This window comes from Camelus dromedarius, chromosome 3, assembly GCF_036321535.1.
Source record: "Camelus dromedarius isolate mCamDro1 chromosome 3, mCamDro1.pat, whole genome shotgun sequence".
NCBI classification, from domain to species: domain Eukaryota; kingdom Metazoa; phylum Chordata; class Mammalia; order Artiodactyla; family Camelidae; genus Camelus; species Camelus dromedarius.
In genome coordinates, this window is record NC_087438.1 from 95,420,499 (window position 1) to 95,443,926 (window position 23,428).

General features: G+C 44.7%; 1 protein-coding gene and 1 long non-coding RNA gene across 2 annotated transcripts in view; one reads left to right on the top strand and one right to left on the bottom strand.

Moving 5' to 3' along the window:
* Positions 1–9,094, top strand: part of LOC116152281 (uncharacterized) — a 129,608-nt gene extending 120,514 nt beyond the window's left edge. Inside the window, exons 3-4 of the long non-coding RNA XR_004135879.2 lie at positions 4,019–4,148; positions 9,003–9,094. This is a non-coding gene — a long non-coding RNA (uncharacterized LOC116152281). The remainder of the gene's footprint in view (positions 1–4,018; positions 4,149–9,002) is intronic.
* The window catches only part of SPOCK1 (SPARC (osteonectin), cwcv and kazal like domains proteoglycan 1), a 470,147-nt gene that overhangs the window by 3,727 nt on the left and 442,992 nt on the right, over positions 1–23,428 (bottom strand). The window contains exons 7-10 of the mRNA XM_031449094.2: positions 11,094–11,210; positions 9,106–9,327; positions 5,934–5,996; positions 242–379 (exon numbers count right to left, since the gene is read on the bottom strand). Coding sequence (XP_031304954.1) covers positions 242–379; positions 5,934–5,996; positions 9,106–9,327; positions 11,094–11,210 — 540 coding nt within the window. The remainder of the gene's footprint in view (positions 1–241; positions 380–5,933; positions 5,997–9,105; positions 9,328–11,093; positions 11,211–23,428) is intronic.

Consider the following 23,428-nt stretch of genomic DNA (forward strand, 5'->3'; position numbering starts at 1 on the left):
ATGTGAGCCGCATAATTCTAGAGATGCTTCTACCTTCTTGTTAATGCAATTCACTAGTCATGGTGAGTTCCTGCCACTCGAAAAGCCAGGTCTCATGCTTCATCTCATGTGATGTCAGGGTTACTGTGTCTGCATTGTAAACTTGCTCACTGTAGACCTCAGTGACCTCTGGAAATTCTGGTGCCCAGAGCCTTACACAGTGAGAACCTACAAGTCATCAGAGGCCATTGTGTGTACTCACCACAGTTCACGGCACCTTGTTTCCTGGAGCCGGCCAGCTCGTTCCCGTACTTATCCACACACCAGCACTGCCCCGTGCTGCCGTGACACTGTGTGGCTCTGTAATAGCCCTCCTCGTTACATCGAGGTATGAATGCTCCTGGGGGGACAAAAGGTCCAACTTGAATCCGAGAAGTGAACAGACACTCAGAGTTAATGCCCTCGAAGAGAAGAGGGAGGGCTCACACCGCACATGGGGCATCTGCTGTGGAGCTGACAGGACAGGATGGGCTGCTTGGTTATTACTCAGTCCAGATAACACGGTTCTAGGACTTGCTCAAGGTTAGACAGCATTCCTTCTTTGATGAATTCTTATTTTTCTCTTTGGTACTACTCTTATTAGTAACTTGTTTTATTTTGGAAGTTTTTATGGTTTTACTGAAATATAATTGACATATAGCACACCGTGTAAGTTTAAGGTATACAGCACAAAGATCTGACTTATATCATATAGCATAATGATATGATACCACAGTGAATTTAGTTTACATCCATCATCTCATACATATTGAAAGCTTTTTTCCCTTACGATAAGAACTGAGGATTTACTCTGTTAACAACTTTCATATATACCACACAGAATGTTCACTATAGTTGTCATGTTGTCCATCGCATCCCCTGTACTTACTTATCTTGTAACGGGAAGTTTGTACCTTTTGACCACCTTCTTCCAGTTCTCCCCCTGCCTATGGCGGCCACCAGTCTCTGCTCTTTTTCTATGAGTTTGTTTTTAAGTTACACATAAGTGATCATACAGCATTTGTCTTTCTTTGTCTGACTTACTTCACTTAGCATAATGGTCTCAAAGTCTGTCCTTGTCACAATTGGCAGGATTTCCTTCTTTTTTGTGACTGAATGATATTGTGTCATGTATATACATGTAACAACTTCTTTATCCATTCATCCATTGATGAACACGGGTTTCCTTGTCTTGGCGATTGTAAATAATGCTGCAGTGAGCATGGGTGTGCAGGTATCTCTTTGACATAGTATTTTCATTCCCTTAGGATATATTCTCAGAAGTGGAATTTCTAGATCATATGGTAGTTCTATTGTTAGTTTTTGGAGGAACGTTCATACTGTTTTCCACAGCGGCAGTACCAGTTTATAACCCGTCCAACAGTGCACAAGGGCTCCCTTTCCCCGCATCCTTGCCAGTATTTGTTATCACTTGTCTTTTTGATGACAGTCATTCTCACAGGCACAAAGGGATAATGCATCGTGGTTTTGATTTACATTTCTCTTGTGATTAGTGATGCTGAGCACCTGTTCATATACTTGTTGGCCATTTGAATACTGTCATTTGAAAAAATATTCAGTTCTTTTGTCCATTTTTCAGATTAAAATATTTGTGGGGTTTTTGTTTGCTATTGAATTGTATGAGTCCTTTATATAATTTAGATATAAACCCTTATCTGATACATGGTTTGCATATATTCCTTCCCATTCTGTAGGTTGTCTTTTCATTTTCTTGCTAGTTTGTTTTGCTCTGCAGAAGCTTTTAAATTTTACATAGTCCCAGTTATTTATTTTGTGTATATTTATTGAAGTATAGTCAGTTTACAATGTGTCAATTTCTGGTGTACAGCACAATGCTTCACTCATACATGCACATACATAGATTTGCTTTCATATCCTTTTTCACAAGTTACTACAAGATATTGAATAGAGTTCCCTGTGCTGTACAGTATAAACTTGTTGTTTACCTGTTTTATATATATATTAGTCAGTATCTGCAAATCTCAAACTCCCAATTTATCCCTTCCCACCCCCTCCCTGCCGATAACCATAAGTTTGTTTTCTATGTGAATCTGTTTCTGTTTTGTAAATAAGTCCATTTGTCTTGTTGCTTCTGCTTTAGGTGTCATATGCAAAAAATCACTGCCAGGGCCCATGTCAAGAGATTTTTTTCCTGTTTTCTTCTAGGAGTTTTATGCTTTCTAGTCTTTGATCCATTAATTTTTGTGAGTGGTGCAAATTAGGAGTTTAGTTTCATTCTTCCGTATGTAAATATCCAATTTTCCCAGCACCCTTTATTGAAGAGGCTGTCTTTTGAATATATTGATTTTACCTGTATGGGTTTGTTTCTGAGCTCTCTGTTCCGTCCCATGGGCCTGTGTGTCTGTTCTTATGCCAGTACCACACCGCTGTGATGACTGTCGCTTATGTTATAGCTGGAAATTCGGAACTGTTCTTTCTTAGGATTGCTTTGACTATTTGGGGTCTTCTGTAGTTCCACATAAATTTTAGGATTGTGTTTCCTGCTTCAGTAAAAGAAAAACAATGCCACTGATTGCATTGAATCTATAGATGGCTTTGGGTAGTTTGGACATTTTAACAGTATTAACTCCTCTAATCCATGAACATGGGATTCTTTTCATCAGTGTCTGCAGTTTTTAGTGTGGCGATCTTTCACCCCCTTGGTTAAATCGTTTCATCTCCGGACAAAGAAACTTTTTACTCCTCTTTTTTCAATTTGGATGACTTATTTTTTTCTTGCCTTTGGGTAATCTTCTACTTTTATTGTGTTGTAGAGAGTGAATATGAGCTATGATACTTTTTTGAGATATATTTTAGTTTTAGTTGTCTTTTGTGGTATAATCCATGACATATTAATGTGTCTTTGAAAGGACTATATTCTATGCCTGTGTACACAGGACTACATGTATAAGAATACTAATTATGTTACTTTTTTTGTCTACTTGAACTGTAAGTTTCAAGAGGTTACAGTGAAGTCTCTGATTGGGTTGTAAATATGACAATTCTTCCTTGCAATTCTGTTGTCATTAATTAGAATACCTATAATTTTAATACAAAACATTATATGGTAAAAAATGTTTTAGCAAGATGATATTCCCCCTTTCTTTTGAGAATTCAAAACAATTTGCTTTTGTCAGATTTTAATAGTCTGTCTCATAATAATTGACTTTTAGCCCATTCACATTTATTGTGATTACAGGTATGTTTTTATTTCTACCACTGTATTTTGTATTTACTGTTTCTTCCTTTCCTGCTCTTTGTTGAAATGGTCAAGTATTCTTTATTCCATGGTTTTCTTCCATAAGTTTAAAAGCTGTATATTCTATTTCCAATATTTTTGTTGTTACCTTAAAATATGCAGAGAAGCCTATTTTTTCCCCTAAGAGCTAAAGTTAACCAGAAACTCAACACAGTTTTCTCACTGCCCCCTACAGTATGAAATTTTAATTCTAGCTTATTAGCAAAACATTTATTTGTATAGTTGATGTTTATTAAGATTTAGCAGTATGCCTTTTTCCTTTCCACAATTGCATCTCAATAATAATTCTGGGATCATTTGTTTTCTGAGTATCACAGGCTTCAGTGATGCGTTTCAAGTCTGGGCCATGCGTCTTTAGTTTGAGAATATCTCTGTCATGTGATCATGGAAATAAATATCTAGGTGCAAAGTGATTTCCTCTCAGCTTTGAAGACAGTATTCCCTGTGCTTAAACCAGTGTTACCAATCTGATCCTCACTCAACTGTAGGTAGTAGCATTTATGAGTTTTTAGTTTTAATTTTTCTTTGGGTGTGTGCATGTGTTTGTGAGCTCATGTACTGCGGGAGAACTCTCCTTAGTGTGACCTGAGTAGTAACACTGTCTACCTCACCCCATGTGAAGATGGAGGTTTCTGCTTCCACTCTGGTTTTCTACTCTCTAAATTTGTGTGTTTTTTTAGAGTGACTGTTTTTAAATTTACTTTTTATTTTATGAAATAGGGGAGGCAGTAACCACAGATCCAGCTGATTCTACCAACTACTCACTGTTCACCAGGCTATTCCAAGATGACAAGGCTCTCAGAGATCAAGGATCAGAAGTTGTCCCAAGAAAACCACTCCTAAGGGACAGGTAAGTCAAGTCTGCTAATGCCACAATTAGAAGTGGTGCCCACACTCTAACTTAGAAACTCAGCCAGTGCACAGCACCTCCAGTCTGCAGAAATAGGAGGAAGGAAAAAAAATGCCTTCAGTAACCAAAAGGCAGATTTGTTAACAGATTGCCAGTCAAGCTCTGCAAAGATGGACAAGTAAAAAGCTGGGGAAACGCTGGTCCTCCTCCTCGCCCTGCAGCTGGAAAACAATAGTACTTAATAGACACAAAAAAATGCATGCTGGGTTGAGCCTCCAGGTTGGTAAGAAGCAGGTGCTACTCTATCTATAATGTAATAGAATTACCATTTTTTTCTAAGGCAGTAATTATGAATGTATATTCAGGGGCATTCAGACTCAGAAAATAAAATGAGAAATAACAAATTAGAATCAGTTATATTAATTTTCTCATGTAAAAAATACCTTGTAAGCAGATAGTATAAATGGTATTTTTATGAGTCAGCTAGCGTAATCTCCCTATGTGGGGAGATGTGATAATGCCTAGTCAGACAAAGGTAGGCCTTTCATTGATTTGTGCTGGGGAAAAAAAAGTCATCTTCTAGTCTCAGACCACATCCGTTACAGTACCTCATTCATTATTAATGGAGCAGTAGGCCCGAGTCCTTGCACTGGAAAGCCGTATGGAAGGGAGAACCAGAAGGATGTTTGTTTTTAAAAAACACTGGAGAAGAACCGACACCCAGACAGGTCAAAATCACAACTCTGGAGCTCTTTCTGAGTTGAGTTGAAAAGGGTGTTATCAGAAGTGGAAAGTGTGAGGCAAGCCAGGGAAATAATAAGTAATTTTCAAAAGTAGGTGACCCAAAACTCAAAGTGAACAGCCAGAGGTCACAGACCATCTGTATTTGACAATCTGCAAAAACTTGCCCGTTTCCTTCAGGTAAATAAATAGATGATAAACACCTGAAATGGCAGCTGTTTAGGGGGTGCACCTGCTTCTGAATGTGGAACAAGAATAATTGAATTATTGTGTTGCAGTTGCCAGCTCTCTTTTTAAAAAGCAAGGGAAGCAATGCAGGCTCTTTTTAGAGCAACAGATAAGGTTCCCCTACTGTGTCGGCAATGGCATGGTCTGAGTGCCACAACCACAGGTGAGTCCTGCAGGAAGGAGGGTGTGGGGCTAAAGGGACCTTTACCTCGGCTACAGGGCAGCATGTCAGGGAAAAACATACTCACACAACCCACTTGCTTCTGCCTCAACATCTGGACAAAGATAACAGGAGGAACATGGAGCCAGAGTCCAGGGATCACGCACATGAAACAGAAATGTCTTTAAGTACGCTCAAGTCCTTGGACCCTGTCTGATAAATTTAGAAGGAAATCAGCTTATCTTCCTCCTTGAATGTACAACTTGATCTGGGGAATGTAGGAAGCTCTTTTATCTATTGGGTGTACTTGAAAAAAGAAAAAGTCAAGGTCCATTGGAGCCCAAGGCCAGGGAGGAGTGAGCAGTAGAGATGGGGCTCAGTGTCCACCCAGGCAACCGGCTCACAGGTGACCTCTGAATGCTGTCCGGCTGATGGAGCCTGCAGCACTTCTCAGCTAGTTACCTGGGCCTCGGGTTCTGTCCAGCTGCCTAGGGCACATCACCAGCTTCCTGGAAGAGCCCTATGTGGGGTAAGACGGGGAATTTCTTTCACGAAACACTAGTCCCTAACTGAATAACCATTGCTGTGCTCAATATTACAAGAGACATGGATGGTTTAATTAGTTGTCTAAATGAGTGTCAAGAAATGGCACTTACCCAACAGGCTTTTCCCTTTGCTCAACTTCTGAATCCTGTTCATTTCATTCTGGCAAGGGAGACCTAAAAATAATTTATGTAAGTCAGTTTCCAGATGGTAAGGGATATAATCTCTAATGATTGGCTTCACTCTTGACGTGAAATGTACACAATGACACACCTGGGAGTGGAATTACTCCATGTGCTATTATTACTGTGCGGCAAAACAGATTCAGGACATTGGTGTTACTAAGTTTAAGAAATCTTAAATACGTAGGTACACAAGTACCTGGTGCTGTAAGTATTAAGTATCAAAATAGTATTTGTGGGCTACTTGCACTGTACAGGAATCTTTCTCCCCACCAGCAAGACAAGCAAATAACAAGTGTCTCTAGGTGATTTGATGCTTTACTTCCTTACCTAAAGCAGAAAGTCTGTTATCAGCTAAGATTTCTATGAGCTGAGAACTAGGACCAAAGCTTTAAACTAGAGGGCACGTGTACTGAATCCAAAGACTTGGAAAAATATTTAATCACCCTCCAGTCTTGCTGCAGTTTAGAAAGAGGATTAGAATGCCCACTTTAGCCCTCACACCCCAAGAAAGTAAAACAGAGGGCTTCAGGGGACGACTCTGAAGGGACAGAAGAGACCTAGAGAGACAGTGAGGACAGAAGAGTGAGACCTTGACGCCGGGCTCTGCCGCTTCCTAGCTGAGTGGCTGCAGCCGGTCTCTGTAGCTCTCATCCTCCACGCCCTCAGGTATCAAGCACATGTTGCTATGGACGAGCTCCAAACTGGCAGTTCTCAAGTGAAAGACTGATACAGTAGGAGCCGCGTGGCTAAGCAGCGCATAGGCAAGTGTGTGCTACCCTGGTTCCTTCCCCTCCAGGCAAGAAGAAAGGTGACCTCGAGTCTGGAGTTTTACCATGACTCACCTTTGCCGAGGCTGTGGCTCTAGGAGGCCCTGTTGGCTCACGGTCCTCCAGCGCAGACCATGAATTCAGATTCTCCAGACACTTATACCATCTCTGTACCTGCAGGTGTGGAACCTGGAGGAAGCACCTGAGCACCCATTTACATCTGTTACCCTGGGGCTTTCACAGTGCCGCCTGGTCTCGCTGCTTGTTCCTTGAGAGAATCCGGCTATCGAGTATATTTTGTTGCCTTCAGGATTTAAAATGATTAAAGGTAGCACTTGCTATGACAAATAATGAGCAGTGATTGAATTCTTAGGCTGCACTAGACCGTGTATTAGAACTGTCTTACGTGTTTACACCAACCAGTTACAAATGGAAATGCTCATCTCTGTCACTGCGCAGAAGGAACGTCCCAGTCATTCCTGTGAGCAAGGTGTCTGTTTAGTATGAAGTTTCTAATTGTCAGGCCCTTTCTCAAGTTGTCGTATAGTCATTTTTAAAACGCTACTTATTGAAAGATAAGGGGAAATGAATCAAGACTGAGACCTACTAAAAATGCTGCAAGAGAAAACTGCAGATGAAAAATTCACAGCAGAAACCGTTTGCTGCTAAGCAGAGGACAATATTTGCCAAAGATTTTTTCCAAGAAAGCAAGGATTCTAATGAAAAAAAGACTTTATAAGGCAGAGACGCACTCAGGGATATAAATGACATAAGGAGGAAAGTTAAGCAATAAAGAAGGAAAGATATACCTGAAGCAGCAAAACTGAGCTGAGACATCCATATTACTGGTGCTTTTAAGATTAAAGTTTTAATTCTAGAGCTCAAAGGAACACACTGTGTCTCAGGAAAAAGTGACAGCAACCAGGATGAGCAAAACTAAGATATGTCCTAGGAAATTTATGTTCTTGAAAGGTAAAGAATCCTTTTGGCTTCCAGGCAAAAAGATTACATCACCACTAAAGGGAAGAATTAGATGAATCTAGAGAGAGTTGACAGCGCTACACTATTGAGCCCTTTTATCCCAGCACAGGGTCTGCCTGTAAACCAGTGGAGCTACAAGTTTTGTTCTCAGATACACTGCCCTGGTGTTGACTGTTATACCAGCATAAACGAAATCCATTTTTTTCCCATTGTATTTCCTCACTGGTGGTTGTTTCAATACTAAATTTGTTCCTGGCCACCTTACTAAATTCTCATTTTATTTATGATAGTTACTCTGGTTGGTTTCCTTGAATTTTTCAGGTGTGCAGTCCATATTATCTGCAAATGGTGATAATTTTTTCTCTTCAGTTTTTATACCTCGTATCTTTCCCTTTTCTAATCACATCAGCTGTTCCTTCCAAATCAATGTTAAATAACAGCTGTGTTTTTTACTTCAACAGAAATGCTGATAGTGGCTCAGCATTAAGCCTAGTGAGCTTGGGGCTTGAGATCATACAGAATTGTATGGTTTTATCCTCAGGGTTCAAGGTTGAGGCTCATTCTTCACCTGGAGGTATAATGCCCGATTCTGCCTTGACCAGGAGACAGCGCCGACTCCCTGGCCACCTGGGATGTTTCTGGGTAGCTTGCCCTCTCAGCAGGTGTCCAAGGAAGTGCTGCCTGCCTCTCTGCCTCTCTCTCACGGGAGGATCGAACCCAGGCCCTCCAGCATGCTAGCCATGCACTCTTACCACTGAGCTATAGCCTGTCTACCTGAGTTTCCTCAGAATCACCTTTATCTCCCCAATTCAGGGAGTATGCTGGGTTCCAGTTTCCTCAAAAAAATTCAAATTTCATTTTAAGATGAATGCACTCAGAGTCCTGCATACCTTTCTAGGTTGCTGCCTATGCTTATAAAATTTCCCAAAACATCTGAATTAACTTAGGAATCTGATTTCCCCAACAGACGTCTCTGCACTTGATAGACACTGATTGACTCTTAGGATCAGTGGTTGCTACTCATTCATCCTTTTGCTTAATCACAATGATCAAAGGTGGAAGAAAGATTGGTGAATGCATAAATCTGGCCACTTTTGCCCTTCCATAATGCCAGACAGAGTGGAACAACCATCTGTTAGCTTGTGAAGTTGTGATTCAGCCCATGGACATGGAAGTATGACTTACGTACGTTTGTTCTTTCTTCCTTCCTTCCTTTCTATGTATCTACCTACCTGTCTACCTAATGGAGGAGGAAGAGGCGACCAGTGTCTCTGTCAGTGTGTCCGTCTTTCTTTCTAATGGACTACGAAGAGGAGGCCTCCTGAATGGCCAGCCCAGCCCCTGGGCCTTACCTCCAGGCTTCTGGAAGCAGTAGCACCACTCATTGTTAGAGAGCTTGCCGTCCTTGAAGGAGTCACAGGAGTTGAAGAGCGGCTTGATACAGGGCTCGTACTTATCCAGGTACATGGCGTTGATCTCTGCGTGGTCAAGCAGGAGGTCGTAGTTCATGTCCAACTTGTTGAACATCCAGCCCAGGGAGTCCTTGCAGATGGGCAGGATGCTGGTGTCGAACCCTGCCGAGGGAAGGACACATCTCAGCTGCCACCGAGCCTGCTCCCTGACTCTGCCCCAAAAGGAGGCCCAGCCCCTCCCCCGTCTCCTCCCCTGATGCTTCTCCCCTCCGCTCGTGGTCTGAGCAGCACTCTACCAGCATAGCTGGTAGCTGTTGTGAGTTTTAAAATGAAAGAATTTAAAATGCACTAAAACAGAAATCAGCATTTGAGGAAATTATGTTCTAAAGGGAAAAAATCCCTAATATGAATTTATCTGTAATGTAAATGTGGGTTCATTTGCCAAACTTGCTTACAACAGGGTATGCCTGACAGGAAGGGTCCCAGCGTGGTGAGTACAGAGGACTGTGACGGTACCACAAACTATACTTTTATATTTCAGGAAAAAAATTATTTGAAAAACCAAAACAAAGGAAACTACCATATAAAGGATGGCAGTGAAATGAAGGTAGGTGGTGGCCCCCTTCAATCCAGCTGCTTCAGGACATCAAACCCGAAAACCTCTTCGGGGGACTCCATTTGCTTGTGCCCAAAGGCAGATTTTTTGCAGGCTCCCCAGCAATCAGAAGGAGTCTCCTGGGACTGGAGGCTGCAGGAAGCAGCTCTTCCTTATCAATCTGCCCTTCACTGAAAGGTTGCTCAGAAAGCCCAGGGGCTCAGCAGCTCCTGGAGGAACCCAGGGAAAAGCGGTGAATTAACTGTCCACACACCCCCAAGGAGGCCTTTGGAAAGAATGGAAAGCAACCATTTTATGTTCCCCTTTCCACAGATAAAACCACCAGGACCTACTTTTTGGACACTTAACATTTGCTCCCCCAGAATCTTTATCTTTCCACTAAGGTTAAAGATCCAAACTGGTAAAAGAAGTGTCCCCTAGTTGAATATTCTCTACTAATATCTCTAAATGGCCATGAACAGCAAAGAATAACCAAAAAATTAGGAAGTTCATTCTAGTTTAGGCTGAAGACCAGATGCTGGTTAACCCCTGGGTCCCTGGGTCCCTCAAGTTGCCAGTGGCACTTCTTACCTATTTAATTCAGTCCAGGAGCATATCACGTTCAGAAATCCTGTCAGGACACATGCGGGATCAAAGATGGGATGCAATACTCTATGCTTTAAACAACACGTGTTTTGATATCACTCTGTCACAGCATAAGAAGTGCTCTGTAGAAAAGGCCGTGGCAAGGCTCTGTGTATCTGAACAATTGCACTGCTGAGTACGTCACTCTGTGCCCATCAGCCACGGGGTGGAGGGGCTCACCGCTCGTGACCTTTGGGTTAAAGGCAGTGAGAGACTCCATCAAAGTGCAAACATCCAGACCCACTCTGAGCTTCTCCAGCGTATGAAGAGGCTCTGAGCATTGTCTCTGCCAAGTCAGTAATGGACAAAATGCACTCTGACTAATGTTCTGAGAGATAAATTATCAAATATGTTTGCTACAGCGTTGCTTATAATAGCTGAAAGTTAGGGACAACCTTCAAGCTCCAAAATAAAGGTCTAATGATGCAAATTACGTTGTATCTATATACTGAGATTTTTTGTTGCTGTTACAAAGGAGAATACTAGTTTCTCAGCAACAGAGACAGACAGCCCCAGCATGCTGTGAAGGAAGGCCATGGAACAGCCCGCACAGTCTGTGCACACAGGGACCCTGGTGTTTCCTGCCCGCCCCCACCCCCCAAATGCTCCTGTGAAGTCACCAATGTCCAGTAACTGAGGACACGTGGTGTTTACAGTGAAATCAACTAGAAGAGCGAAGCCATCTTACTGCCTTGCGCTGCACCAGAGCCAGTGGGCTTGATGGCCCTGTCAGCATCCTCGTGAAGGGCGCCAAACCAGTCTTTCAGCCGGGAAGCGAGGTTCCTCAGGTCCTTGTCTGTGCAGGCTGGAAAAAAGCAGAGGGCACAAATAGTGAGCCCTTGGGTTTTCTCCTCCTGTGAGCTCTCTGCCCTCAGCATGTGATGCCCCCAGCAAAGCCGTGCTCCAAACAGACTTCCCTCTGCAGCCAGGACAGGGCTCCTTCCTCCACTGTGACAACGCCCCCAAGATGCTGCTACTCCAGATAAAGAACATGACAGCGAGAGCCGAGACCCCAGGCAGGCAGCACTGTGCATAGCTGGGCCTGGCCTGCCTCGGGACCGTGAGAGCCAGCTGTGGTGGCCTCCCACTTGTGCTCCGGCCTCCAAAGACCATCATGGGTCCCTTTCGCTAACCTGATCAAACTTGCTACCGCGGTCTGCCAGAAAAGATCCACATTTTCCACTCACGCCAAGAGATTAACACTCAGAAATAGCTAATGCTCTTAGGGAAAGGCTGCCCAGGACACCAAAAGATCCCAGTAACAGTGACTCTCAATTTTGCTTTAGCCCAAGTTCGGATTTGTGGATGTGACATATATTTTGTTGGCCTTTGGACACACTGACACGACATTCCCTTGTGGGCAGATGGATGCCTTCACCCTGGAAGAGTCTTTTCTGTTGGCAGCCCATCTGTAACTCTCCAGCTCATCTTTCAGGGTTTGACAGAGTACTCGAGGCCACCGAATACTCCCTCTGAGAACAAGAAAACCCAGGTGCGTGGCTGAGGAAGTGGGTGGAGGCTAGCTGAAGTTCTCATAGAATGGAGATAAGACTTGAGAGGAGAAATTCCCAAAGGAGGGGCAATGGTGCAGGGAAGGGAGCTGACCTGCCCCAGCTCCCTGATTTTACCCTAATTCTGGGTACTGAGACTCCTGACAAAGGGTCCAGGCAGTGGCCACTACCAAGAGGCAGAAAAACTAGCAATGCGTTTAGCAGTTGTTAGCATCTGGAGAGGGACTTAATAAAGACCTGAGCAGCCAATGTGCCAAAAGAAAAGAAGCAGCAAAGAAGTGAACCCCAAGACTGTCCCTTTCCCCAAATTCTAAACCTGCAGTAGTAGGAGTCAGGCTGCCAAACCAAGCAAAACACCATTACAATGCAGAGCCAAGTTCTGAATGTCTTGTGGTGCTGATGAGACATGGATGAAGGCTGGGATCAGTCAGTGAAGAGAGACCCCAGCAAACCCCCAGGCTCTCCACTGGAAGCATGGGGCCACTGATGAATGAGCAGAGGGTCTCACTGACACTCCAATCCAGCCTTCAGTCGGTGCCTGCTCTCACTCAGCGGAGGCGATCGGCCCGCTTTTGCCCTCAAAGGGATGACTCCTCTCCAGAAGGAAATAATATGCAGATCTCCTCATTTTTATAGCCCATGTCTGCTTTCAGGAAAGCCCATCTCTCCTGAGCCTAGGGGCTGGTACTGGAGAACAGAGCCAGGTTTCCCAGACCTCAGGCAGGCAGGGTCCCTCCCGCCCTCCATCTGAGGGGAGATGAGCAGACGCAGGCTGGGCCAACCTCACTGCTCTCACTGATCTGCTGCGCTCACAGCAGGTGGGAGCCAGGTGTAAACTCAGCAGCTCAGGTTGTGCGTAGCCAATGTTTACATCCAGGTTGTTAATGACCTCAAGACACTGCCTGGCTTTCAACAACCAGGGCACGACTGTATCTTAGAACAGCAGCCGGGAAACGGCACCGAGGAGCATCGTACCAGCAGCAGAGTGTAAGAGCTCTGCGGTCACACCGCTGGGGTGAGTCCCAGCTTCACGGCTGACTGGCTGGTGACCCCAACAAGCCACTCAGCCTCTCAGTGCCTCTGTCAACTCCCCATGTCATCCTGTGACTACAGAGTCGACCAGGTGTGTAGAGTGCTTGGCACATGGTGTGCAGCCATGACTCAGCATGTGCCAGCTATGATTTTTATTGCCACCACTATTGTTTTTATTTTTAAATGGAAGATTTATAGCTAAGTTGACAGCAAACCTCACAGCATTCAGAAAGCCAGGAAGACAAATAGACCTAAACAAACAAACCTGGTTTTGGCCACACAGGACGCAGGTGACCATGGATGCCTATGCTATGCAACTCAGCTGCCGTTCGCCAAATGTGGCTGTTTTCATTTAAATCAATTACAATGAAGTAAGAGTTAAAATCTAGTTTCTCAGTTGCACCCATCCCATTCCAGGTGCTCAGCAATGGCTAGTGAGCCATACGGGAAAGCACAGAAGCAGGGCATTTCCGTCACGGCAGAATGTTGGACAGAGGGCTCTGGATGAACCCAGCTCTCCCTCTGGGAGGTTCACGATCATGTCCTGACATCCGAGCCTGTGCCTCCTGGCCTGTCCTTCAGCGCTTAGAGATGGGCTGAGGAAGGCGAGCACAAGTCCTCTGAAGGTGGGGACCAGCATCGCGCGCTGAGCCATGTGTGCACACAGGAGGAGGAGTAGGTGCTGACGGCTTGGCTGGGTACCAGGACTGGGCCCCCGGAGCCGGGCCCCACTAACACACTTATTGGCCCCAACTCTGAGTCTTGGGGGAACAAAAGGCCCTCTTTTTCGACTTTTCAAATGGCACACAGCTCTACACAGGAGAGGATGTGGTCTGTCTGGCTGAGGGGAATAGGACGTAGGCTCTACAGTCCATCTCACATTTGAAAATGGAGAATTAACAGCAGCTCTTTCTTTTCGATTGCCGTGCACACCATCTAGTCTACATATTCTTTGAGCAGAGAAAATTGCCAAGTCAACTTGCAAAGGAAATGAATCCTCATCTCACACTGCAGGATAAACTAGTCAGTCTTGTCTAACTAGCCCCTGACAGAAGTGCAGGTTGTCTGTATCTTTAGAAGGCGGCTGCATTTCCCACAGGCTTCCCAAGGTCCCCAGGCTTCGCATGGCTCCTCCCCCCATTTGTACACGTGGCTCAGTGTGCGATGCTCCCTCCCAACCCCCCGCCACCGAGAACACTTGTGATCTACTTCCTCAGCCCATCTCTAAAACAGGGACTGGAGTCTGGAAGGACCAAATCTGTCCCTCAGGGAAAAGTCCTCAAGTAGGATGCCACCAGCCTGGGTAGAGAGAGATCAGAGAGCTGAAATGGAGATGGGAGGCACTCAGTTAGTGGGCCCTGTTCACTCACAGTGTCCTCAACCGAGTGGTGCTAATGAGGAGACCGTCAGGCCCAGTCTGCCTGCAGCCAGATACGTCCCAGAGGAAAGAATGATCCCAAACAGCAGCCCAGGGGGTCGTCTGCTCTGCCTTGGTGTCCTGGCTGTGACAGACTGGCAGTGGGCCACCAGTGCTGGCCTCCTCAGGTGCCTGTCACTGCCCCCGCTAAAGCCATGAATGAGGACTCATGTCTTCAGGAGGAGGGGAAGGGAGGGGTACCTCCCACACACACTCAGCTCCTTTCTGGGGAAAAGTAACTTGTGTGTGGAGAAAAGCATAGAGCCACATCCACCTTCCATCTAACCAGTTCCTGTCAGAAACCCAGAGCGGGGTTTCTGATGGTCTCTTTATTCGTCCTGGGACAAAGCCAGGGTCGTGGGGCCACAAGCATCAGCTCATCAGCAGGAACTATGGTGCTGTCTTGGGAGAGGATCTGGCGCGATCATGAAGGCAAGGACCCCACCCCCTTGCGCTGCCTTCCCTTCCCAAGTGGGTGGGCGCAGTCACTCCTGTCCTCCCACTCCCCTTCTCTCCCCTCCTGCCCCCAGCCTGGCTTCAGCTCACTTTAATTGCTCTCATCCTCCTGATCGTCTCTGCCCAGCATCCTACTCCTCAGTGTTTCCATGGTTGCCCTTTTGTTTCTACAGGTCACTCCCCATCTTTCTTCCATGACCTCAGTCTACTCCAGCATGGCTACTGTGTTGGTGGCATCTCTGAGATCCACTGACCCCCATCTCCCTCCTGTAAGCAGAGAATGGCACTGCCAGGCACTCATAACCTCAGGGCAAACTCCTGGGATTGCTCGTCTCGGACTCGTACAAAACGTTCCCTGCTTTGTGCTATCACCACTGCCTTTATTCCAGCCCATGCTGCCACCAGGACCTCCCACCAGGACCACGGTAATCACTCTCCCAGTCTTGTACCCCATTTTCCCTTCTGCATCAAGCAGCCAAAGTGATTGTGCTAAAGTGGACATCTGATCAAGTCCTTTTCCCACTTAGCTACTTCCCAGGCTCCCAGTCCCTCTGCAGCCAGGCCACCCACACTAGTGATCACGGTGGCCTCCATCTCTCTTCTCCCCTCCTCCTTGGCCTCCAGACTCTGCCCTTACTGTCCCTTCCACACAGGCTCCCCCTGGAACCCACCTCTTCTGTCTGTCTTGCTAATGCCTATTTCTCCATCAGATCTCTTGCTTTAAAGGTATTTCCTCTTCGACTACTCCAGCCCCCCGACTAGGCGAGCTTTCCCTTCATATGCTTCCAGCGTCTTGCTCCTCCCTGGCACTCACCGCCCCTGGAACGCCTGGCTCAGTGTCCCTCTGCCCTTCTAGATTGCAGCAACAGGAAACATGCCCTGAGTCTGGCTCAGACTTCGGGGCCCAGCACCTTATGCAGTCGGCTCCTGGCATGAAGCATACTCTCCGCGCGTAACTCAGTAAAACTGCCCTCTTGTTGCCTTTTGTCAACTTCAGCCCGTCCATCTGCAAAATGGCATCATAAAGCTGAGCCTATAGCATCGCGGCGTGGAATGAAATGAGAGATTATCAGTAAAACAGCTCACAGCTACTGGCGTACAGCAGGGACTCAATAAATTTATGTTCCCCCTTCCCAGATCCCAGTTGTCTGCATAATATGTTAGAATTTTATTGTTATGCTTTTTTTTTAAAAAAGCCTAAGGAGATGCCTGTGATACAAAGAATGACAGCTCTCCTTTACTTATTTTGTAGGTAGGTCAGTACAAGTCCAAGTGATTCAGCTTATAATATATGTCTGCCTCCTTCCAGTGGAAAGCTCCGTGGCAGGAGGGGTTGGTCTGACCTGCCCACACCTACACTGTCAGCCTTAGGGTGAGGGCAGGTACATAGTTTATGTTCAGAATGTACATATTGAAGGAAAACATGAACGCACTGGTGATAAACTCCCCAAGTCAAATAGCTATCAAGTGGCAGAGACAGGACTTGGATTCTGGCTGCTATCTTGCTGGGCTGCCCCTGGACCAACTTTTGGGATTGATTTGGCGTGTGGGTAGCCAGGACTGCCTGAGGCAATTAATACTCTTGGTCCATGCTCTGGGTTGAAAAAAATGGAAACATCAGGCCCTCACAGGTACAGGAAGCTCTGACAGTGACGCAGGGGAGGCGGCTAGAGGGGCATCAGAGGAGGGAGGGGCGCGTCAGGCTCTCGCCTTGATCAGCTGTGGTTTGAGAACAGTGGTCCTCTGGAAGGACTGCTTCCCGCCTGCTGCCTTCCTCTTGCGCTCCCAGAAGCATGTGTCACACGCACTGCTGCTGGGGCTTCATTAGAGAACAGTACAGCACCCCTGCATTACTCCAGCTGTGCACAGGAAGACAGCTCCCTCCCCCATGAAGACACCACACTCAGGCAGAGAAGGCCCAGGGAATCTGGTGTTCTCCCTGTGGACTTCTCCTGTCTGTTTGGGAAATATAAACAGAACGCAATAAGCAAGAATAAATAAGGCACATGCAGCCTCCATGGAAGGCAGAGCCCTGGTAAGAAAATGTGATCACTTTCTCTACCCAGGCACTCTCTATCCCCTGCACAAGCTTTAAGGGGGATTAAGTGAGACTGGCTGTGAATGCGGAGTGTTCCAACAAAGGCTGGAGTCCATCACAAGTGGCCCAGCTCATGAGAGGGAGAAGGGTTCCCTGTGGCTAACATCATAGGGCAGCAAGCGGTGACAAGGTCACTGCAGCCCCGGGGGGTAAGCGCTCCTAGGGGAGAAAGAGGACTGCTCCTTAACTGAATCGGTATCAGTAGCCTGGCTCTGCCCATGCCCGTCACCCCGTCACCCCTTCTTCCCTAGCTCCTCTGTCTTCCTTCAGACGAAGCCAAGGGCTATTGAGGAAGTTTTAAAATAGGTAATGGTTTTGGAAGGGGAAAGACATGAGCTGGGAAATCTGTGCTGCTTTGAAAAAGTGCTCCCAGGGGCCAGGACTGGTATTCCAGGCTGTTCTGAGCTTACTGCTGACTTTGGGGGTGGCATGACACTCAGCAAAGCCCTCCTCTCAGAGGATGAGAACAGGCGAAGGTAAGGAAGCATTACAAGGTATAGAACTTTTAGTCTTAGCAACATTCTCCCAGGGCAGTCCACCCAGGCAATGGAAATGAGAGCAAAAAATTAACAAGTGGGACCTAATTAAACTTAAAAGCTTTTGCACAGCAAAGGAAACCATAAGCAAAACAAAATGACAACCTATGGAATAGGAGAAAATATTTGCAAATGACGTGACTGACAAAGGCTTAATTTCCAGAATATATAAACAGTTCATGCAACTTAATAACAAACAGCCCAATCCGAAAATTGGCAGAAGACCTAAACAAGCAGTTCTCCAATGAAGACATACAAATGGCCAATAGGCACACGAAAAAATATTCAATATCGTTAATTATCAGAGAATTGTGAATCAAAACTACAGTGAGGTATCATCTCACACCAGTTAGAATGGCCATCATTCAAAAGTCCATGAACGATAAATGCTGGAGGGATGTGGAGAAAAGGGAACCCTCCTACACTGCTGGTGGGAATGCAGTTTGGTGCAGCCATTATGGAAAACAGTATGGAGATTCCTCAAAAAAATTAAAAATAGACTTACCATACAATCCAGCAATCCCACTCCTGGGTATATATATGGAAGGAACTCTTAATTTGAAAAGGTACATGCACCCCAGTGTTCATAGCAGCACTATATACAATAGCCAAGACATGGAAGCAACCTAAATGTCCACTGACAGATGACGGGATAAAGAAGTTGAGGTATATTTATACAATGGAATACTACTCAGCCATAAAAAAGAATAAAATACTGCCATTTGCAGCAACATGGATGGATCTACAGCTTGTCATTCTAAGTAAGCCAAAAAGAGAAAGAAAAATACCATATGATATCTCATATGTGGAATCTTAAAAAAAAAAAAAGAAAAAAAGAGAAAAGAGGACACTATGAACTCATCTACAAAATAGAAACAGACTTGCAGACATAGTAAACAATCTTATGATTACCAGGGAAAGGGAGTGGGAAGGGATAAATTTGAGAGTTTGAGGTTTGCAAATGTTAGCTACTATATATAAAAACAGGTGAAAGACAAATTTCTTCTGTATAGCACAGGGAACTATATTTAGTATCTTGTAATAACCTTAAATGAAAAAATACGAGTATGTATATGCATGACTAGAACACTGTGCTGTACACCAGAAATTGAAACATAACTATTTCAAAAAAAAAAAAACTTCCTAGAAGATGATGTAAAAATAAGAGGTGGGGACAGACTTGAGAAATTCTTTTTTCAGAGTGTTAATATCTAACAAAGAGTGTGTGTGAGTGTATCTCTGTGTTACAACTCCTAACTGAAGCCACATTTGAACCCCTCATTGGGGATGTTTGAAAATGGCAAATCTGACACTCAAGCTGTAAACCTCTGCTCGGGAACCAATTACTGGTTGGTTCTTGTAACTCATAAAATCTTGCAGCTGAAGAATCAAAGGAGAAAATGACCCCCCAATCACACAGACCCTCTGTCCCAGACCTTAGCCTCACCAGTGCTTAGCTCAAGGCTCGGGCAGAATCTAATATGAAAACAATGAGAATGTAATTTAAACTTTAGTGCCTCTGAAGGTAGTTAAAGTGTTGGGCCGGACTGGATTCTCTCTGGAGCAGGCCAGAGGCCTCTTGGAAATGGAGACCTGGTGCTGGCCCTTTCCAGCTCATCTCCTTCAGCCCTCCTAGGTGCCGCTGTGCATAATTACTTAATCAGAGCAGCCCTGGATCAATGCACTCAGAGTGTTTGCAGTTAGCACATTCTGTAAAAGGTCCGGCTGAGCCCTCTTCAGGGCAGAATTAGATGATGGGCAGAGCCTGGAATGGAGCAAACACAAGAATACCTTCCTGAACTGCCTAGCCCAGGATCCATCCTCTTCCTTCTACCCTGGTATCCTCATGCTGCTGGTGGCCTTCAGGCACAGGTAGCTTCTTCTTCCCAGTAGGGAGTGGGTCCCTTTTGCTGTTGAATATCCAGTACACAGCAAGTGCCCCAGTGCTGGGGGTGGGGGTGTGGAGGAATGCTGAGGAGTCATCATACGATACAAAAATCCCACTCCTGGGCATAAATCTGGAGAAAACTCCAATGTGAAAAGATACATGTATCCCAGTGTTCACAGTAGCACTGTTTACAGTCGCCAAGGCATGGAAGCAACCTAAACATCCATCAACAGATGACTGGATAAAGAAGTTGTGGTATATTTATACAATGGAATACTACTCAGTCATAAAAAAGAATGAAAATTGCCATTTTACAGCAACATGAATGGACCTAGAGATTATCATACTAAGTGAACTGAGTCAGACAGAGAAAGACAAATACTATCTGATATCACTTATATGTGGAATCTAAATTATGACACAAGTGAACTTATTTACAAAACAGAGACAGATTCACAGACATAGAAAACAAACTTATTTTCCCAAAGGGGAGGGGGAATGGGGGAAGGAAAAGTTAGGAGTTTGGGATTAGCAGAGACAAGCAGCTATATATAAATAGATAAACAACATGGATTTACTATTTAACACAGGGAACTATACTCAATATCCTGTAATACACCATAACAGAAAAGAACATATATATATATATATCTGAATCACCTTGCTGTACACCGGAAATTAACACAATGTTGTCAGTCAAATAACTATACTTCAGTAAAAAAAAATAAAGGTTACACACTTGAGTATAGGGGCAGAACTGCACCCCCTGTCTTGATTACAAACCGGAGGCTGGCGCTGCAGTTAAGAGTGCAGGTTTCTGGGTTTGAACACCAGGTCCCAGGGTTACAAGTGGTTGTTTTCCAATTACGTCACTGTTCTCCAAGCTTCTGGCTTTCGTCTATAAATGGTATATCAGCAGTATCAACCTCATGGGATTGTGGTAAGGATTTCATGAGAAGATGAAACTTTCAAAAACCAGCAGGCAGCTGGTTCTCTTCTGAGGAGTTTCAAGGGCTGGTACCACTTACCCTTGGGAAGCTGAGGTAAGCTCCCGGCTACAGCAGTTTTAGTGACAGAGAACACAATCTGGGCTTCATGATGGGATTTTTAAAGCATATACAAGGTGAATCCCCATTTCTAATTGGAGATCATCTAACAAAGATTTGAGCCAGGTTATGCCTGCTCAAATTAAATTGTGTTATTACATGTAATTCCAGTTTTTCCTTTTCAGTGCCTAAAACATCAGTATATATGCATGTTCTCTTATCCTTAGAGAATGCATCGTTTTATGTAAAAGCAGTCATGAGCAAAGGAATTAGGGCACCATTATTCAGGAGCTCGCTAGTAAAGTCCTTCTGAGAAAGCAGTCTTTGAAAGAGCTTAAAATACTGACATTAAACTGGGAGGAAGATGAGTTAAAGTAAGTGATGGTACAACCTACAAGAAAAGATGGATAAATTTCCCCAATAAACCCATTAAGACTATTCTTAGTAACCTGATTTCAGGAGACCTTAATGTTTCTCTTGATTCTAATGATAATCCTTCATCTGGAAAAAGAAACACATTTAGAATTTGTGCAACATTTGTAAATGTGCATTAGTGGAGTCACACTTATTTCTTCCTCCTGAATAATCTAGGAGCAGGGAAGTTAGCTCGATGAAATAAGCTGTTAAAGCTGCTGAAAAAATCCACAGATTTTCCACACTCCAGGGTTAAAAAAAAATATTGAATACACAAAATATTGGTTACAAATGCAAACTTTGGTGTTACTTGTGTTTCCCAGGCAGTGGGTAAGCACTTCCCTACATGGGAAACCTAGAATAGATAAGCAGCAGTGCTGCGGGAAACAGCATCACAACCTGCAGATTTACTGAAGGATTTCATAGCCAACCAGACTTCCCAGGTCCTCAACTAATAAAGACTAAATTGGAGAGATGACAACTCCTGTTCTCACCTAAAATAGCAGTGACAGGTGCTTTAGGACAAGGTATGGGATGTAGCCTCCACCTGGACTTCTGAGAGCACCATGGGTGGGCAGAGCCCTGGCAAAGGGGCAGGGTTGGTGGTGCCAGTGCCTGCATGGGTCATCCCACTGCAGAGAGGCAGGCTCCGTGTCTGCAAGTCACTTAGTGTTTTGTTAATATAGGAGCACAAATGGCTGATGACAGTCAGGGGAGGCTTCCAGAAGGAGGCAGGACTTGAGCTGAGACGCCTGTGCAGGGAGGACTTTGAAGAGGAGAAGACATTCCAGGCAGGTCTTAGAAATAATGAGGAAGCCAATTTGAATGAAGTGACTGTTTGGTTTTTACAGCTGATTTATATTTAAATTAGCTCTGCTCAAATTAAACACACCGGCTTTAGCCTGATTAGCTCTAATTCTAAATCATAAACATATATAAAAATCAAACATACATAGATGTGTATGTATATATAAAATCTTCTGTATATTTGCTTAAAGATACTCCATTATATTGCACATTACATAAATGCTTACATACATTCCAAAGACTGTTTTCTGACTAGTTAACACTGACTATTCCAGGACTGATGCCCAAGCCTATATCTGCATGAGGTTACAGTAACAGAAAACATATTTTGAAGGTACATATGAGTCTCCATTCATAACTGGTGATCTGTGTCCAGTTTAATCTGTTCAAATTCAGTGTCCAAATCTGGGCATTATTAAATGTAATTTCAGTTTCTGTGTTTTTCAATACCTAAAGCACCAATACCTGCATGTATGTTTTTTCCTTGAAATATGAAATAAACTTTACTGTTATTTAATGGGACAGGATGCCACAAAGGATTCGTCGAAGACCTTGACTTCCAAGCTTGGGATGGAGATCTGATCCTAATGGCCCGGTATGTGTACAGAACCTGGGGTGGCCTCTTTAATTTGCAGGTGAGGGGGGGATGTCGACACACTTTCATTCACAGATTAGGTTGGGAACCGGGAGTGGATTTAGCCCAAATGCAGAAAACCATGAGCTCCTCTCAGTTCCTCCCCACAACTTCTCCCCATCCTGGTCAAGAGTGACAGTGTCTGGAAGGATGGTAGCACCACTCCCTTCTTGTGACAAAGGCCCAGCAGTCCCTCCAGGGTGCTGGAGTCTCCGATACAGGGGAGAGGTTGGAGCTGGAGTTGAAAACCCTCAACTGGAACAGAATAATCCTGGAGATGCCTGGAGCAGCCACAGCCTGGCATCTTCACTCTCATGCTTCTCATGGACAAAGTGATAGATCAGGGTAAGCGAAGCAGTGTCTAAGGAAGAGCTGCCTCCTGAGACCATGAAGAGTGTCTTAAGATCTTCCAAATCCTGCTAGGTGCAACGTTTGACTCACTATTCTCACCCTTCAGGTTGTACAACTCACTCTAAATTTGCGTCCACCCTGGACCTTAGGGCATGAATGGGTGTAGTGGCTTGACATAAAAAGAAGATGGTATCCAAGTCTCAAGAGACCTCCTCTGGGCTCAGAGAGTTCCTCATGACCGGCACAAAGATGAAACAGGAGCTATTACTATTTCTAGAAACACGTCTATAGATTTGATCAAAATTCCCTGTTTAGAGATCTAGTATCTGACAAGGCAGCAAGACCCAACTAGCAGTTTCCGTCTTCCTAAGTACCATATATAATCAACAGTGTAAACAGGAAAGATAGAAATTCCATTTCCAGTAAAACTAGAACCGAGGTACGATCCCTAGCTTTGAACAACAGCAGAAGCCACCCGGGTGGAAGTAAAATGTCCAGGTGGACCAATAAAAAAGTACCACAAATATGTGTCTGATGGGTGAAGGACTCCTCCTGAAGTGACAGACCAACATTTCCTGTTCAGCTAAGGCATCTGAGGAAAGAACAGGGCACAAGCTACACAGGCAGAAGAACCAATAAGAAAGCAGGGGAAGTGCAGTGGCCTAGGGGCATGTCTCAGAAAATGCTCGCAGAATTGTTACTCCTTATAGGCAAGAGGCACTCCAAAGTGCACCTTTGAGACAGCAAGAGAAACAGAGACAGCTAATGATAAAAACCTACTTGGGCCTGATCTGTTTCAGAGAAATGGAGAAGATTGACAACACAGAGCAGCC